At 37.5% G+C, this 20,336-nt stretch overlaps 2 protein-coding genes across 6 annotated transcripts in view; one reads left to right on the forward strand and one right to left on the reverse strand.

Moving 5' to 3' along the window:
* The window catches only part of TYSND1 (trypsin like peroxisomal matrix peptidase 1), a 1,185,869-nt gene that overhangs the window by 1,138,368 nt on the left and 27,165 nt on the right, over positions 1-20,336 (forward strand). The gene's annotated exons all lie outside the window — the stretch shown is intronic.
* The window catches only part of CCAR1 (cell division cycle and apoptosis regulator 1), a 56,628-nt gene that overhangs the window by 3,779 nt on the left and 32,513 nt on the right, over positions 1-20,336 (reverse strand). For all 5 annotated transcript variants that reach the window (XM_059052666.2, XM_059052669.2, XM_059052667.2 and 2 more), the window contains 8 exons: positions 19,794-19,979; positions 13,531-13,722; positions 10,317-10,556; positions 9,598-9,709; positions 2,182-2,264; positions 1,633-1,779; positions 667-787; positions 254-439 (listed from right to left, as the gene is read on the reverse strand). In XM_059052666.2, coding sequence (XP_058908649.1) covers positions 254-439; positions 667-787; positions 1,633-1,779; positions 2,182-2,264; positions 9,598-9,709; positions 10,317-10,556; positions 13,531-13,722; positions 19,794-19,979 — 1,267 coding nt within the window. The remainder of the gene's footprint in view (positions 1-253; positions 440-666; positions 788-1,632; positions 1,780-2,181; positions 2,265-9,597; positions 9,710-10,316; positions 10,557-13,530; positions 13,723-19,793; positions 19,980-20,336) is intronic.

Below are 20,336 nucleotides of genomic sequence, written 5' to 3' on the forward strand. Positions count from 1 at the left end.
GGGGAGGATTAGAAGGATGCAACAGAACAACAATCGAGCCTGAGAATGCACATCAAGACCTAAGGTTAGTTCTTATAAAGCTAAGCAATTTTATAACCTTTAACAGAAATGGTGAAAAGTAAACTTACATTATTATGTGTCTAGACTAAAACAGGGTATGGATATACACAAGTATAGGTATGTATATATATGTGTAAACATATATATCCCAATAGAGTGTTAAAAGTACCTCATATCCAATGCTTTTCCTTACCTGTCTTTTCTTCTAGTAACTGCAGCTTCTGTTCCACTTCAGCTCGTACTTTTTCACTCTTTTCCAATTTTTGCAAGAGGCTTCCTACATCGACCATTGCACCATTATACACAATAAGGCCAACATTTTCTTCCACATCCTTTGATTCCTGTTTTATTATTGGTGTTGGAAGTAACAATCTGTTTCCTATAATATAAAAGATACCATATTCTTTTGGCCACGCCACACAGAATGTGGGATCTTAGTTCCCTGATCAGGGATCAAACCCATGCCTCCTGCAGTGGAAGCACAGAGTCTTAACCACTGGACCACCAGGGAAGTCCCTAAAAGATACCATGTTTTACTATGTTGTTTTCTTCTTTAATTAATAATATGGTTATAAAACGGCATGATCTTAAAATAATATACTCAACCTAGCATATCTTCCTGCAATGCTTCAGATTCTTCATGGTTTTCTTCATCTTTTGAGGTGTCCGTTAATTTTCGGTAAAAGCAAGATTCACGGAGTACTACTTTATTAAGAAGCTTCTTTACCTGTTATTTAAAAAGATGAAAATAAGTTTTCGATTCTCCTTGAACATCAGTGTTCTAATTTTCACATATGATAAACATCAATGGCATCTCAGGTGTCCACTACCACTCACTTAGAGCACTTACGCTTTTAACTGTCTTCTCTATAAACCTAAAATCAATTTATCACTTGAAAAAAAATTGTCAAAAAAAAGTCTAATAGAAACGTCAATACATAAAGTATATGTACAAACACGTTTATTAAAGCACAGTTTGTAGTTCTAAAAAATGAAAGCCATTTAGCAACTGGGACTAGTTAAGGCAATAAAGGCACATCTATACCATGGAATACTAGGCAGTAATAAAAAGAACAAAATGGGTCTCCATTTTCATGGTAGAATGCCCATGATATATTATTAAATGAAAAAAAGTTGTCCATCAGTGTGATTTCATGTGTTGTTTATAAAACTGGAACTATCATATATATACACATATGAGTTGCTTACAAAAGGATCTAAAAGTTTATATATTAGGCCAGAGGAATGGAACTAGAGGGAGAGGAGACTTTTAACTTCTTTTACTTTATTTATTTCAGTATTGCTTAACTGTATTACTATAAGCCTGTATTGCTTTTTTTTTTTTTTTAATTTATTTATTTTGCATCACCGGGTCTTAGTTGTGGCATGTGGGATCTAGTTCCCTGACCAGGGATCAAACCTGGACCCCCTGCATTGGGAGCACAGAGTCTTAGCCACTGGACCACCAGGGAAGTCCCTGTATTGCTTTTATATTTCAAAAGGTCAAAGGTACTAAAAAGACAAAGTTACTTAAACATGCTTTTCATTTTAAATATCCATGAGATAGATTACCTGAGCCCGAGAAAGATGTAGTCCAAGAGTATAAAGTATTTCTTCCAAATCCTTTTCAAGAAGGTAACCACAATGGCTTTGATCAAAATAAACAAATGCCATTAATAGATCTCTGTTAATTGTGATCATCTGAGTCTTTTCTTTTTCCTAAAGAAAATGCAGAAGATACAGTACATAACTTTTACCCCTGATAAGTGAGAAAATTAGACTGTGTCCATATAATACTAAAAATCTGCAAACACCTTTACCTCATCTTAAGCTAAAATGAACTGATCTGATTTATGTGTATAGAAGAAGACATATTGATTATCTGACAAAACCACAAATACCAAAATACAACTGACTGAATTCTGATGAGTGGTAATATATAGATATACAAGGATCAATAAAGTTAATCACTTAGTTATGTTTAATAATAAGTCTGGATTATGTAAGAAATGGAAATTATATTATAAAAAATACAGTATTATACAGAAATGTCAAATCACTACGTTGTACACATTAAACATAATAATGTATGTCAAACATACTTCAGTATTTAATACATACCTTATCTTTAGAGGGCCTCTCCTTGCAGTATCTATTAATATCTCTTTTGTCATCTCGTTTGTTTATTTCTTCATCATCCCGATCTATAAAATAAATATAACAGCAGCAAAAGACTCATTAATAGATAAATTTTCAACTACTGTACAGACTGAAAATACTTTTCTATTACTGATCAGTTTTTAAAAGATAAAACAGCAAAGAAATATTATAAAAGTTTTTTAAAAGATAAAACAGCAAAGAAATATTATACGGCTAAGAACAGTTTGGATTTTATAAGAAACAATTATAAAGAATAAGAACAGGAAGAAATTTATAAAGAGACTACCGGGAAGAAAAAAATGGACTTTACTGATTCAAATACAAGGACCTAATTCAATAAATATTTGGGGGAATTAGTTCCCAAACATGAATGAATTTTATAGAAAAAATTGAAACATAAATTTAAACAAAACAGGGCAGAGTATATTTTCTACAAGATAAAAGGAAAAACAGGCTTCCCTGGTGGCACAGTGGTTGAGAGTCCTCCTGCCGATGCAGGGGATACGGGTTCATGCCCTGGTCCGGGAAGATCCCACATGCCACAGAGTGGCTAGGCCCGTGAGCCATGGCCACTGAGCCTGCGCGTCCGGAGCCTGTGCTCCGCAACAGGAGAGGCTGCAACAGTGAGAGGCCCGTGTACCACAAAAAAAAAAAAAAAGAAAAATAAAAAAGAAAAAAACAGCCAATATAGTAAAACTAACTGCAGATGGATTACTGCAAAATAAAACTACATATGAGAATTGAAATATTCTTAATAAAGAAGACCTAACAGTATTAATATCCCGATTTGCTGACACTAATGTATGTGTCCTTTGATAAAAGATAGGAAATTTGGGCTTCCCTGGTGGCGCAGAGGTTCAGAATCTGCCTGCCAATGCAGGGGACACGATTTTGAGCCCTGGTCCAGGAAGATCCCACATGCCACAGAGCAACTAAGCCTGTGAGCCACAACTACTGAGCCTGCACTCTGGAGCCCATGAGCCACAACTACTGAGCCCACGGGCCACAACTACTGAAGCCTGCACGCCTAGAGCCCATGCTCTGCAACAAGAGAAGCCACTGCAATGAGAAGCCCGCGCACCGCAAAGAGTAGCCCCCGCTCGCCACAACTAGAGAAAGTCTGCGCACAGCAACGAAGACCCAGCACAGCCAAAAATAAATAAAATAAATTTTTTAAAAAAGATAGGAAATTTGATAAATTATTCTTAATAAATAAACAGAAAACTGACAAAAAGTAAACTCCTTTCTATTACCTATCCATAAGCTACCCAGTTCTCAAAGACCTCAGCCACCGCCCTCAGGTCAAGCACCATTAACAGCTCGTTATTCAACTAATACTGAAGAATAAATCTGTTATGGGTTCAACTGTTATCCCCTAAAATTCCGAAGCTGAGGTCCTAAGCCCCTAGTAGTTCAGAATGTTGCCTTATTTGGAGAAAGGTCTATCTATACAGAGATAAGTTAAAATGAGGTTATTAGAGTGAGCTCTAATCCAATGACTGGTGTCTTTACAGAAAGGGGAAATTTAGACACAGACACATGCAGATAGAAGATGATGTGACAATACAGGGAAAAGATGGCCATCTACAAGCAGCTGAGGAGAGCTGCTTGGAACAGACCCTTCTTCATAGCCCTCAGAAGAAACCAACCCTGCTAACTCCATCTCAGACTTGGACTTCAAAACTGTGAAGACAGTTAATTTCTATTGAGTGAGCTAAACAGTTTGAGGTACCTTTCATGGTAGCCTTAGTGAACTAATACATCATCCTTTCATGAATTATATACAACTAAACAGCTTTTTTGCCGATATTTAATGATCTGTCAACAATTTTAAGAGAAATTTTGTTTCTAGAGGCTTCTCTGGATCTCTCAAATGGATCTCCATCAGAAAGCCTGGAGTAACAAAGGGTTTGTTGATAAAATTGGAGATACAGTAAACACTAGGAGTTAATTAGCCCTTGAGATATTACACAGCATAAATTTGTAATATTTCACACTATATTCCCTTCTTGAACATACGCAGCAAAGAAATTCTGTAGTAAGACATGCAGACCTTTGCTTAGCCCAAGTTTCCCAAATTTATTTGACCCCAGTATACTTTATTAACCTTAATACCTGTTAATATTTTGGAACACTCTGGGAAAGACTGCTTTATTAACCTTAACCTTAATACCTGTTATTAACCTTAATACCTGTTAATATTTTGGAACACTCTGGGAAGACTGCTTTAGATGAGAAGTTGTAAGCGAATAGTAACAATATAGAGAAAACTTTATATTAAATAGAATATACATGCTAAAACACACATGAACCTTGATAACATTATGCTAAGTGAAAAGAAGCCAGTCACAAAAGATTACATACTGCATGATTCTATTTATATATATGTAATGTCCAGAATATCTATAGAGACGGAAAGCTGACTAATGTTTGCCTAGGGCTGAGGAGATGGGGGGAAATGGGACTGACTGCTAATCAGTACAAGATTTCTTTTTGTGGAAATGAAAATTTCTAAAATTGACTGTGGTGATGGATGGATATATTAAAAACCAGTGAGTTGGGACCTCCCTGGTGGTTCAATGGCTAAGACTCCACGTTCCTGATGCAGGGGGCCTGGGTTTGATCCATGGTCATGGAACTAGATCCCACATGCCACAACTAAGAGTTCTCAAGCTGCAACTAAAAAGATCCTGCATGCTGCAAATAAAGATCCTGCACACGGCAACGAAGATCCCACGTGCCACACCTAAGACCTGGCATACCACCCAAATACATATTAAAACAAAACAAAAACAAAACTGAGCTGTATACTTTTAAATGGATGAACTGGATGATATGTGAATTATATCTCAAGTTGTTATTAAAAAAAGGAAATAGACAAATGTTCTAAAACTGAATTGTAGTGATGGTTTCACAATTCTATGAAGTTACTAGGAATTATTAAATTGTTAAATTATTAAACTAAATTACATACACTTAAAATGGGTGAGTTTGTGATATGTATTGGAACAGAAATAAACTGTTTTAAAGAAAGAGATAATATGTCCTTGGAACCTAATTATTTCATATATATATATAAAATACAATACAGAGTGGTTCAGCTGCTTTGTAGTTTTATTATCATGGGTAAACTGATTTACTGCTAAGAGCCTCAGATTCCTCAGTTATGAAATGGTTAAGTAACCTCTCCTTTCATTTATTCACATTTTACAGACATGACCCACCTTATTTTGAGTATTTAACTCGAAAGGTGTCACTTTTGAAACCATCTCTACTGAAACCTATATTTTAAAAGTATTTTTAAAAAAATCCAGGGACTTCCCTGGTGGTCCAGTAGTTAAGACTCCACACTCCTGATGTAGGTGGAATGGGTTCCATCCCTGGTCAAGGAACTAAGATCCCACATGCCACACAGCACGGCTGAAAAAAAAAATCCAAGTAATCCTTGCTCATCTTGGAACATGCTGTATACGTCTATAAAAACCATTTGGTAATCTTTTTCCATATCACTATCCTCTAACTTCTTTTTCAATGACTTCACAGAATTTAATTGCATGTCTATGTCAAAATGCATTTAAATAATTCCCTATTGTTGAATATTAAGACTGATTCTAGTTTTTTGTTTTATAAATAATTATGAAAGAAATATTAGTGTTGGTATTTGAAGGGATATGGTTAATTAACATTTCCAAATTTCTGTCCAGAGAAGGTGCAACAATTTAAACTCACCCCAAGAATGAAAGTAATCTTCTCTTTACCCCTGTTAAACTGATGTTACCTTTTATTAGAAACTTAAGTTTCATCAATTTCACAGGTAAAAATTAGACCCTCAGTGTTATTTGCTCCTCTGATTACTAAGAAGATTCAACACCATTTTAGACATTAACTGGCACTATATACACACACACACACAAATATATATATATATAAACCACAAATTCTATTTTTCCATGAGGAAAATAGTGGTTTTCTGGAAACTTGATTGGATAATGAGATGCAAAGTATGGGGAAAAATGATAACATAAAAGCAAGCATCAATTAGAAATACCAAGGAAACCAAAAAAACCCCAAAACTATAATCATACTACCCTATTTGGCTTTGCAGTTTATGATGTTAGTTCAACAAATTTAGGCTGTTCTAGGAACTTCCAATATATATCAGCAAAGAAAATAAAGAAAAAATCTCTCTTTTTCTTATTAAGAGCTTATACTCAAGTGGAAAGAAGATAGACAATAAGTAAACTAAGTAAACAGTATAGTAGACTAGGTTATAAGTTCTATAAGTAGAAGGGGATAAGGAGGCATCAGGAATGTGTACTTTGGTGGGGGTAGGGAGGAGACTGCAATTTTATTTATTTATTTTTATTTTATTTTATTTTTTTTATTTTTATTTTTTTGCAGTATGCGGGCCTCTCACTGTTGTGGCCTCTCCCGTTGCGGAGCACAGGCTCCGGACGCGCAGGCTCAGCGGCCATGGCTCACGGGCTTAGTTGCTCCGCGGCATGTGGGATCTTCCCGGACCGGGGCACGAACCCGTGTCTCCTGCATCGGCAGGCGGATTCTCAACCACTGCGCCACCAGGGAAGCCCTGCAATTTTAAATAGGGTGCAGAGTAGACCTCACTGAGAAAGCGATAGCTGAACAGACTGAAGGTGTTGAGGGAGTCAGCAAGGTGGGTCTCTAAGAGAGCGTGCAGGCAGAATGAACTACCAATGCAAAGGTCTTAACACAGGAGTATATATAATGGGTTCAAGGAGGTCCCAGTGACTGAGGTGCAATGAGCAAGTGCAAAGAGTTGTGAGAGACAAAATTAAAGACTTGATATGGTAGGGTCTTACAGGTCATTGTAAACATTGTAGCTTTTTTCATAGAGTGAAATGGAGAGCAACTGTAAGAATTTGAACAAATAAATGACTTAAATTATACAAAGGTTATTCTGGCAACTGTATTGAAAAGAGACTTTAGAGGAAGGGGATAGGCAGGGAAACCAATATAAGGGGCTATTAAAATAATCCAGGCAAGAAACAACATGGGTTGGATTAAGGTTAGATCAGTGACGCTGGTGAGAAATGGTCTGATTCTGGTTATATTTTGAAGATAGAGGCAATATGACCTCCTGATAGACTGGAAATGGAATATGACAAAGAGAGAGAGAGAGAGAGAGAGAGAGAGAGAGAGAGAGAGAGAGAGTGTGAGTCAAGGATGACTCCTAGATTTTAGCTTGAACAACTCTAAGGATGGGATTGCCATCAAAAGAGGTGGGGAAGGCAGAAGGTAAAGGATTTTTTGTTTGTTTTCTTTATGGTGAAAAGGAAAAGCAGGAGTTCAGTTTTAGACATGTTTATTTTGAAATGTCAGATAACTTAAGTGGAGATGACAAATAGGCATCGAAGCTGATATAGAAGAATAAGAGAAGTCTGACTTGAGATATAAATTTGAGAATTGTCAGTACATGCAGACTGTACTTAAAGTTGGGAGAATGGAAGAGAACACCACCAAGGGAGTTATATGGTAGAAAAGGAATAAAGAAGACAACTAAGTGATGAGAGCTAGGACATTCTGACATAAAATAATGAGAACACTGTTCAGTGATTTAACAAAAGAAGTGATAAAACAATACTGGGAGGATGGGAGAGAGAAAATGGGACTGTAAAAAAGGCTAATCTTGGTACTTCCCCGGTGGCGCAGTGGTTAATAATCCTCCTGCCAATGCGAGGTGATGGGTTTGAGCCCTGGTCTGGGAAGATCCCACATGCCTCAGAGTAGTTAAGCCAGTGTGTCACAACTACTGAGCCTATGCTCTAGAGCCCTCAAGCCACAACTACTGAGCCCACGTGCTACAACTACTGAAGCCCACGCGCCTAGAGCCTGTGTTCCACAACAGGAGAAGCCACCACAATGAGAAGCCCATGCACCGCAATGAAGAGTAGCCCCTCTCACCGCAACTAGAAAAAGCCCACGTGCAGCAACGAAGACCCAATAAAGCCAAAAAAAAAAGAAAAAAGGGCTAATCTTCATTGAGCAGAGCAGGTAATGAAGATAAAAGAAATACTGATATATGCATATTATATCATTGCTACTGAATTATTAGAACAATTAAGACTATACATTAGATGGCATCAATAGATGATGTATGACATTATTGTTAATTTTCTTAAGGGTGGTTATGGAATTGTGGTTAAGAGAATGTCTTTTCTTAGGCAAGTTGAAGAATTCCTACTTTCAAATGGATCAGAAACATACACATGCAAACACAAAGACAACACAAATAAGATAAAATATTAACTACTGAATCAACTGTGGGATATACGGTATTCAATGCACTATTCTCTCAAACTCTGATGAAAATATTCAAACATAAAAGGAGAAAAATAAAATGCTGCGGTAAAAGAAAAAATGCAGAGGTAAACCAAAAACACCTTAAGTAGTAATAATCCTCAAAGATATGTACTACCAAAACGAAACAACTCTTACGATTTTCTCATCTCAAAAAAAAAAATTTTGTTTTAAGTCCCTGGGCTTCCCTGGTGGCACAGCTGTTGAGAATGTGCCTGCCAATGCAGGGGATATGAGTTTGAGCCCTGGTCTGGGAGGATCCCACATGCCGCTGAGCAACTAGGCCCGTGAGCCACAACTACTGAGCCTGCGTGTCTGGAGCTTGTGCTCCGCAACAAGAGAGGCCGCAACAGTGAGAGGCCCGCGTACTGCAATGAAGAGTGGCCCCCGCTCGCCGCAACTAGAGAAAGCCCACGCACAGAAACAAAGACCCAACACAGCCAAAAAATAATTAATTAATTAATTAATTAATTTAAAAAAAAAAAAAAAGTCCCAAATCTACATGGAAACTGACAGGTACTCAGTGGTACTTCATAAGTACTTTAGGGCTGGCATCTATGACTAGTAAAATATTTTGAATATCATTACTACTGGTAAAAGTTTGTTATTTAAAACACAGGTGATAGGTATACAGGTGCTTATTATTATTAGTCTTTAAACTCTATATGTTATATGTACTCTTTTGCTTGTATGATACTCTTCATAATTAATTAGTTTTCTAAAGAAGATTATATTCTATGAAACAAGGAAGACTATTGTACCTTTTCATGACACATTTTAACACCACGTTTAGGAATTTTTTTTCCCCTCAAGTTGAGTTACCATTAATTATATATGGAACATATGATAGTTAAAAATAAACATTTCTTAAAACAATCCTCTCACCTAAAAATTAGTAAAACAATACTTAACATAACATATTTTCACTAGAGAATACTTCACTGTTTCTAGTCTAAAAAATATTATAAGATTTCAGTGATACAAAGTCCCCAAACAAAAGTTGTATTTTTCATCCTAAGGGAAAATAAATTGGAATCATACCATCTTCTTCATCCTCAGCTTCTTCTGCCTCCATTGGATCATATTCATCTTGATTATTATCTTCTTCAGTTTCATCATCATCCTTAGAATCATCTTTTCTTTTATCTTCTTTCTGTAATTTAAAATGTCTTAAAATTAAGCAAGATCTCACCAAACATCAAATGACTAAAAGAATAACATTAAATTGACTAAATTTACTTGAAATAGCATCACATTATAAATATCTTGTAACAATAATATACTTTAAGGGCTTCCCTGGTGGCACAGTGGTTGAGAGTCTGCCTGCCGATGCAGGGGACATGGGTTCGTGCCCTGGTCCAGGAAGATCCCACATGCCGCGCAGCGGCTGGGCCCGTGAGCCATGGCCACTGAGCCTGCACGTCCAGAGCCTGTGCTACACAACGGGAGAGGCCACAACAGTGAGGCCCGCGTACCACCAAAAAAAAAAAAATATATATATACTTTAAGAAACTACCATTCACAATGTACATTAATCAAACCATCATGCTATATACCTTAAAGAATAAACTATCAAAAACTAGTTATAGATATGCTTATATAGGCTTAATTCAAAGACTTAAATTTCTAATAATACACTAAAATTTTTTAGTTTGGCCTTTACATTTAACTATTCTGATGGAATTCATTGTCATGTACTACACTCCAGAAGACTAATTAGAAACTAAACCCGGCTGCTGGTCCTGGAAATATTTACAGACCTTCCTTTCATCTCTGTCTTCTTTTTTATCTTTATCATCGCCTGATTTTCTCCTTTTGGGTTTTGGCTCATCAGTTTCATCATCTCTTTCTTCTTTTTTATCTTTTCTCTCATCTTTTTTGCTTTTCTTTTCCTTTTCTTTTTTATCCTCTTTCTCAGGAAGAGACAATAATGATTTGTATATTCTGACGCCAAAATCTCTTTGAAGCATTTCATTGAAAAGCTCTGCAAATAATGAAACCTATAAAAAGAAAAACAGTAACCCAGCCAACTTTAATAGAAATATTGAACAAATCCAGCAAATCAGTAATTTATCAAATGATAATCTGTCACATCTGATGATTAATGTACACTAACAATAAAATTATAATAATTGATGTCAATGATGCTGAGTACCCTCAAAATCCTCAAAAACTCTCCTGAAGATATAAATACTATGTTTGGTATACTTTGGGCCAAATATTACAAAAAATAATAACTGCATTACTTTATCATGTACCTTTATCATGAGGTGTACTCAACAAGTTTTTATGAAATGCCTACTATGTACCAGGGACTGTTCTTGGCACTGGGGATACAGCAGTGAAGAAAGCAGATAAAAATCCCAACTCTCATAAGCTAACAATCTAGTGGGACAAAGTATGGAATAATCAAATCAACATTAAATTATAAGAAAAACAAGCAGGATAAGAGCACAGAGAGTAACAAGGGAGTGTAGCGAGAGATAGCCTTTCTGATCAAGTGATGTTTGAAAAGTTATGTGAGGGCAGCAAGGGAATGAGCCATTAAACAGATACCCAGAAGAGCATTCCACGCAGGGAAAACAAATCAGAACTCTGAGTAAGGAGTAAGCATTATTACTATGCAAGGATCCAGGGATAATGACCTTTAATATATTCATGAACCTAAAATTATATACTAAATATCCTATGTAAATATATCTTTTTTTCTTTCTTTCTTTTGGCCATGCTACATGGTTTGTAGGATATCTTAACTCCCCAACCAGTCACTGAACCTGGACCCAGGCAGTGAAAGCACTGAGTCCTAACCACTGGACTGCCAGGGAATTCCCTATGTAAATGTATCTAAGGCAACTGCATTCAACAGATTAAAAAGGTCTAGAACTTGAAATAGTTACAGCAGTTCTAAAATAAGTAATTTTTGGCAATGTGTTCAGTATAATTGGTAAAACACTTCAATCAGACTATTTTCCTGATCAGAAAGAAATATACAATGTATTAAAACTATAATTGATCTTACAATCTATTTTTCTTTCATTCATGCCGTCTTTGTACATTTTAAATAAAAAGAAATCTATTATCAGTAAAATGACCATTAAGATGTTGAGAATTCTTTTCTTAATCATTAATGTAAAAATTAAATAAAATCTCCATTTGTATAAGTAAATAGCAAGAGTCATGTATTTTTCTTAGACTTTTCTATCTTCTATTACGCAAATAAAAAGCAATTAAGGTACTTCCCTGGTGGCGCAGTGGTTAAGAATCCACCTGCCAATGCAGGGGACACGGCATCGATCCCAGGTCCAGGAAGATCCCATATGCCACAGAGCAACCAAGCCTGTGCACCACAACTACTGAGCCTGCGCTCTAGAGCCCGCAAACCACAACTACTGAGCCCGCGTGCCACAACTACTGAAGCCTGTGCACCTAGAGCCCGTGCTCCGCAACAAGAGAAGCCACCGCAATGAGAAGCCACCACTCGCCACAACTAGAGAAAGCCTGTGTGCACCAATGAAAACCCAACACAGCCAAAAATCAGTAACTAGAAGATCAGTATTAATTCTACATATCTTTTCATCTACAAGCAGTGAAAGACAAAGATACACCTAGCATTAAAATTAAATCAGTCAAAAATCTATTTATTATTGATATAGGGTTTTTCTTAGTAATAACTTCTTTTATTAAATTCATATACCCAAATGACTTATTCTAATGATAGATTAAAAGGAAAATAACCAAGGGGGTATATTAGGTGGAGAGGAAGAAAAATAAAGAATCATTCTGCTAGCAGAGGGCTGTTCCTAAATCACCTTGTTTCCACCGAACAGCATTAATTTGACATGCTCTTACAGCATCCGTTAGGTATACAGTATATACTTTTTAAGCAGTAAGTAATACCAAAGACTATTTTTTTCATTTATTTATTTACGAATGATTACTACATGATGGCACTGTTAAGAGTTAAATTTATGGCAACTGGTAATAAAAATAAAATCACATTGTATATAATGTTTAAGGACACTGGCTTACCGGAATTATCAATGTTTCAAAAAATGTAAATATGTTAATATTGTAACACAGTTTATTTCAAGACCAATAAACATACATTTCATGTTTATTAATTGCCTCAGTAGTCCTCTATATTTGTTTGCAAATGTCTCTGGTCTAAGCACTTCATTTTTATCTTACCATCTGGTGAACAATGCTTCCTGGGTCAAGTAGGTATGACTGATTTTTACAATATAATTTATCAAATAACACAATGTGAGATACGTTGATAAGATATAATAATTGAACACAATTATAATTTTGTACAGTCTATTTAAAAAACTAGTATTTGGGGATATTTTACATTGTTCTGTTTAAAGAATGAAGCAATCACTTACTTAGGGATGAAAGTGCATTTCAACTGTTTTGAAAAATGACATGAACTGTTTGTTTGTAAAGCTACTCTAAAGTAATGGTACAAAGAAACAGACTCATGTTGAAAATATAAACATCAATTATTTTATCTTACACCTAAATTAATCACAAGTAAAAGTTTCAATCCCACTAAATGGTATTTTAATGCTAGAGTAAATAATAAAGTGCTACCATATTCCCAAGAGAGGCAATTAGAGATTACTGTATCATATGTCTCCCAATATCCTGATAAAAGAACACACCACTACACCACTTGTGATGTAGTCTTGGGAAAAAAATAATTGAACCTGAGCCGGATTGAGACTTTAGGTCCAACTATCAATTTATGGGAAACAGAGAGGCCAGAAGGACATTTAAACCATATCACAGGAATGCAATCAGCAAAAGTGAGTCTGTAGGGAACATCATCTGGTAGTTTTCTCCCAAAAAAATACATTGTAAGGAAAATACAAAAAACAGAAACAGTGAAAGAGGCACTCAAAAGAGATTTAAGAGATATATTAACCAACGTGTGAACCTTATCTGGATCCCAATTCAAACTTAAAACATTACCTCAAATGAATGTTCTTTATTATCCTCTAATCTGTAGTCCAAAAGAACACTCAAAGACATGATGCTACAATCAAACTTGCCACTTTTTGCAGCCCAGTTTGGATGTACAACGATGGCTGGCTCATCAGGCAAAATATATCTTCTTTCCCGACGCTGGCGTTCTAGTTCCTCTTGACGTTTTCTTTCTTCTTCCTACATGTTTGAAATTTTAAGTAATGGTTAAACCTGCATGTACATTATGTATACATACCAAATGTATACCATATGTAAAGAAAAAGGGCAAATTTCTATGACTCCTTACGATGATAAGACCAAAAAAGGGCTAAGAAGGGAGCAAAGTTCAAATTTAATAAAGAGGACAGCAGCTTTTATGGCTCCTAATTCTCTTTCTTTTCAATTTCCCAGCATAAGAAATTGCCTTCTAAAGAGGAAAAAAAACCCCACAAACCTATATTAACATCATATAAATCAGGAGATTCTGGGAAAATAGTGGTGGTAACATAGTTTGTAGGTCTACCTGAATCCTCACATTTAAAAAGAGACAGAATAATCTAGATACCAAAACCAAAATCCATGTATATGCACAACAAAATGAAGTGATAAGGTATCCCCACAAACCCCAATATACAAGTGAGTAGACCCCAACATCTATGTGTTACTGACATCTGTGTGGGGGAAAAGCAGAAGGAAGCAACGAGGTTGCCTGTTGGATCTAAGAACAGGAAAACCATAAAATAATCAGGCAATGGAAAGCACAGCAGGTAAATTTAAGAATAGCAGCTGAAAATAGGAAAAGGTGAGTGAGGGTATACAAGCGGTCAGTGTTAAGATCTGAAAGGGCCCAGACAATCTAGCCCTACCTATGAACTTGCAAAGCTGATTTATCAGGGCATCCTTCCAGCACAGGGCCCCACAACGAGGAGAAACTTCTGAGAGCAGAATCAATAGTGAGCCAGACAGGGACAACAGAGACAACAGAGACAAGGTAGGAGAAGATCCAGATAAAAAGTGATAGAAGGCAATAAAGATGAAATCTCAGCAAGCCACCATATATATATATATTTTTTTCGGTACACGGGCCTCTCACTGTTGTGGCCTCTCCGGTTGCAGAGCACAGGCTCCGGACGTGCAGGCTCTGGACACTCAGGCTCAGCGGCCATGGCTCATGGATACCAGCCGCTCCGCGGCATGTGGGATCTTCCCGGACCGGGGCACGAACCCGTGTCCCCTGCATTGGCAGGCAGATTCCCAACCACTGCGCCACCAGGGAAGCCCCACCATATTTTTTTTTGACAGAACAAGAAAATAACAGAACACAGGGCTCTGTGAAGTCAGAAAAGCTATCTGAAGCAATCTCCTAATAAACTTTAGGCAAACTACATTCACATAAACACGAGCAGTAGAAAAGTACTGAGGTCAAATCCCAAAGTTATTATTAGAAAAAAAAAAATGAACAAGGAGCAGAATCATATATCTGGCAGACAATGAAACTGGGCCAGAAAGCCATGGCCAAAAGGCAGATAAAAATCTTAACTTACTATTTTAAAGTGTGCTAAAAGACATTAAGAAAATGTTACAGGGACTTCCCTGGTGGCAAAGTGGTTAAGACCCATGCTCCCAATGCAGGGGGCCCGGATTCGATCCCTGGTCAGGGAACTAGATGCCACATGCAGGCCACAAGTAAGAGTTCACATGCCACAACTAAGGAGCTGGCAAGCCGCAACTAAGGAGCCCACCTGCCACAACTAAGACCTGACACAACCAAACAAATAAATAAATAAATATTTTTTAAAAAGTAAAAGAAAATGTTACAAGATATGAAAGAACAACATGAATAAGAATGTTAAAAGTAGAAAATGAGGTGACAGGGACTTCCCTGGCAGTCCAGTGGTTAAGACTTTGCCTTCCAATGCAGGGAGTTCAGGTTTGATGCCTGGTCAGGGAGCTAAGATCCCACATGCCTTGCAGCCAAAAAACCAAAACATAAAAAAAAAAACAAAAAAAAAACAGAAGCAATATTATAACAAATTCAATAAAGACTTTAAAAATGGTACAGGGCTTCCCTGGTGGCACAGTGGTTAAGAATCTGCCTGCCAATGCAGGGGACACGGGTTTGAGCCCTGGTCCAGGAATATCCCACATGCCGCGGAGTAACTAAGCCTGTACGCCACAACTACTGAGCCTGCACTCTAGAACGTGCGAGCCACAACTACTGAGCCCACATGCCTAGAGCCCATGCTCCGCAACAAGAGAAACCACCACACCACAAGGAAGAGAAGCCCCCACTCGCTGCAACTAGAGAAAGCCCGTGCGCAGCAATGAAGACCCAATGCAGCCATAAATAAATATATTTTTAAAAAAGGTCCATATCTAAAAGAAAACAAAAACAAAAAGAAAATGAGGTGACAGAATTTAGGGAACAATCAGAAAAGACAGTGTCAGAAATTTTAAAATAAACTATAAGGAATAAAAAAGAAAATAAATTCAAGAGATAATGCCTTAAGAGAAAAGAAAGTAATGTGGAAATCTTAAAAATCAAAAAATGAGAAGTATTCAAGAAAAAGTGACCAATATTGAGGAAGCAAAAAAGGTCAATACAAGACATCAGAATTCCTTAAAGAAAACAAAAGCAGGGGAACAGAACAAATAAAAAACTATTACTGGACTTCCCTGGTAGCACAGTGGGTAAGAATCCCCCTGCCAATGCAGGGGACACAGGTTACAGCCCTGTTCCAGGAAGAACTCACATGCCACGGAGCAACTAAGCCCGTGTGCCACAACTACTGAGCCTGCACTCTAGAGCCCACGAGCCAAAGCTACCAAGCCCGTGTGCCACAACCACTGAGGCCCGTGCACCTAGAGCCCATGCTCCGCAACAAGAGAAGCCACCGCAATGAGAAGCCCACACACTGCAACGAAAGAGTAGCCCCCGCTCACTGCAACTAGAGAAAGCCCGCACGCAGCAAGGAAGACCCAACGCAGCCAAAAAAAATAAATTAATTAAAATAAAACATAAAAACAAATAAAAACAAACAGGTAACCACCTGAAGATGGCAGGGAAACAATGCATTTTCATGAAAGCTGGATGAACAAAAAAAAAAATAGTGCTTGATTTGGCAACACACACACACACACACACACACACACACACACACACACACACACACACACACAATTATTTTTTGGCCATACCATGTGGTATGTGGGATCTTAGTTCCCCAACCAGGGATTGAACCCACTCCCCCTGCAGTGGAAGCACAGAGTCTTAACCACTGAACCACCAAGGAAGTCCTAATATTTTATATTTTAAAAAGAAAGAAAGAATCAAGTATTGATCCTGCCTCTTCTATATGAATTTACCAAAAGGCAAACCTGTACCACCCACATGGGTAACCAAACAGCAGATGAGGGAAATATGTGAACACAGAATAAGAATTATGATATCACCTTTTTTTTTTTTTTTTTTTGGCGGTACGCGGGCCTCTCACTGTTGTGGCCTCTCCCGTTGTGGAGCACAGGCTCCCAACGCGCAGGCTCAGCGGTCATGGCTCACGGGCCTAGCCGCTCCACGGCATGTGGGATCTTCCCAGACCGGGGCATGAACCCGTGTCTTCTGAATCGGCAGGCAGACTCTCAACCACTGCACCACCAAGGAAGCCCTGATTTCACCGTTTTTGAACCCCAATAAATCAATGGATCTAGGATTTGAGCACCAATGGCCACTAACATCAAAAAGTGAAAATCGACTCTCTGCCTTCTTTTTCTGCTCTTCCTGTCCTGAACAATTCAGTTCTAAAGCAATTCCTACAAGCAAAGCAGGTGTCTATACAGGGGATGGAGGCTGTGAGGAAGGAGTGCTACAATGGCCCAGAGCAGATGAGCTGCCCAGTTACCAGGAATTGAAACACAAATGAAGCAAGGAGGGTATCCATACAGAGAAAGCACAGGGAAGGGAATGAGAGCAGAGTGAGGATATTCAAATTGGAGAGCGAGTGTGATGGACAACTGAGAAAGTAAGCAAATATATTAAGTATAATAGAAGGTATGTTTCTCATTACTGGAGAAAGGAGTTAAGATACATGGAAAGAGAGAAAACTAGAATGAATTCTGTGATGCTGGAGTAGAATTGGAGATATTAGTACAAACTTATGACTTTATTCTAGTAAATATGATGTACCATTCTTCATTAAAAGATACCAGGACTTGCTGGGGAAATAGCTGATTTCAGTAATAGGGCAGAGATAGTACATGGTGAGACTAAAACAGTGTATTGTACCACAAAATAAGAAAGTCCTCAGAAAATGACAAGGACATTTCCAAGAACACAGAAGCCAACTTGAAAGGCCTCCTGCTGGCCAACTCTGAGACAATTTCACTATAAAAATAAATACAACTTATATAGTAAAATAAGAAATCATGCATCTCTTCAGAATAAGGTAATTTTCCTACATAATTACAAAATCATTATCACATCCAAGAAATTTAACAGTTCTTCAATATTATCTAATATCACATCCATAATCAAATTTCTCCAATTACCCCAAAAATACTCTTTATGGCTTTTCCCCCCTCTATCTGGCATCCAGCCAAGTTTTGCTCAGTGCATTCAGTTGTCTTGTCTTGTTAACCTTCTTCAATCTAAACCATTTTTCTTCTTTCATTACATGGACATTTTTTGAAAAGTTCAGACAAGCTTTGTAGAATTTTGTACATTCTAAATTTATCTGTTTTCTTACAGTTAGATTAAGGTAAAACATTTTTGGCAGGAATACTTCATAAATATTGACGTATACTTCACAATGCATTCCACTGGAAAACACATAATGTCGGTTTATCCAATTACTGGTGTTGTAACACACTTCTGATATCCCCATGTTTCAAATTCAGAAAACATCCGTAAGTTACTCTTCTGGGCATAAGATTGAGGCATAAATGGGAGTGAATAAACAGCCTCTGAGTCTTAAGGACTGAAATGCAATCAAACACACAGCTTTAAAGCAGCACAATTCTCAGAGACTTCACTAGAACTCCATCTCTGAACTTAGTGGCTTTGTCAACCAAATTTCATTTCATTTTTTATATCTAAAACATTATTATTAATTTTTTTTTTTTTTTTGGCAGTACGTGGGCCTCTCACTGTTGTGGCCTCTCCCGTTGCGGAGCACAGGCTCCAGACGCGCAGGCTCAGCGGCCATGGCTCACGGGCCCAGCCGCTCCGCGGCATGTGGGATCTTCCTGGACCGGGGCACGAACCCGTGTCCCCTACATCAGCAGGCAGACTCTCAACCACTGCGCCACCAGGGAAGCCCTATTATTAATTTTTAAGAGGGAGGATTGGGGCTTCCCTGGTGGCGCAGTGGTTAAGAATCTGCCTGCCAGTGCAGCGGACACGAGTTCAAGCCCTGGTCCGGGAAGATCCCACATGCCGTGGAGCTCCTAAGCCTGTACGCCACAACTACTGAGCCTGCTCTCTGGAGTCCGCAAGCCACAACTACTGAGTCCATGTGCCACAACTACTGAAGCCTGTGCACCTAGAGCCCATGCTCCGCAAGAGAAGCTACTGCAATGAGAAGCCTTCGCACCACAACAAAGAGTAGCCCCCACTTGCCACAACTAGAGAAAGCTTATGTGCAGCAACAAAAACCCAACGCAGCCAAAAATAAATAAATAAATTTTTTTAAAAAAATAGAGCAACACAAAAGAGAACAATATAAAGGAAAACATTTTTTTTTTAAAAAGGAGGGAGGATTAAAAATATGTGACTTGGAAATCACTCAACTGTGTCTCAAATGGAGAATGAATAAACAAACTATGATACACTGATACTATGGAATACTATTCAGAAATGAAAAGGAACAAACTATAGAAACACAATAAAATGGGTGAATCTCTAATGCATCATGCTAAGTTAAAGAGGTCAGACTAAAAAGGTTATTGTAATTCCATTTACATGATATATTGGAAATGGCAAACTATAGGAAAACAGATCAGTGGCTTCTAGCGGCTGACAGGGTGGGAGAAGAAAATGCTTACAAAGGGGTACAGGGTACTTTTAGGAGGTGAAAGACCTGTTTTGTATCATGACCATGGTGGTGGTGGTTACACGACTATATGCATGTGTCAAAAATTGCACAACTGTTCACTAAAAGGTTGAATTTTTCTATTCTGTAAACTATACCTTAATACAAGTATATACATACATATTCCAAGAACCCTATAAACCAATATTATGTTTAATAGTATTTAAATGATTTAGTATATACCTCTTTATCATCTTCAGATTTCCTATCATCCTCCTCTTCCTCTTCTTTCTCAGATTTCTCTAATTCCTTCTGTTCTTCTTTTTGCTCTTCTACTTTAAGCTGTTTTGTCAATCGGGCTATTAACTGGGATTTTAACCCTTTGGAACTAAGAGCTCGACTTTCTAATTCTTTTCGGAGATCATTTACCTAAATATACACACCATAAAAACACAGAAAAAGAAAACAGGATAATGAAATACGGAACTGTGCAATGATCTTTTGTATGATTTTTTTAAAATTTTGGTGAAAGGGACAGTTGTACAGCTCATAAAATGTTTGTGAAAATGCAAACCAACAGAGTATTTTTCCAAAATAATTTGCAGCATGTTTTAAGATGCTTTGAAGAAGAAGTTAATGCTCTTTGACCCAGAAATTCTAATTTCTGGGAACTTACCCTCAGAAAATAACCTAAACACAAGAAAAAAACTTTTTATATCGATACATTCCTTGTCATAATCCCTCCCTCCAAAAAAGTGAAGCATCTAAATATCCAATAAAAGCGTA

The sequence above is a fragment of the Kogia breviceps genome, chromosome 2 (genome assembly GCF_026419965.1).
Source record: "Kogia breviceps isolate mKogBre1 chromosome 2, mKogBre1 haplotype 1, whole genome shotgun sequence".
Taxonomy (NCBI): domain Eukaryota; kingdom Metazoa; phylum Chordata; class Mammalia; order Artiodactyla; family Physeteridae; genus Kogia; species Kogia breviceps.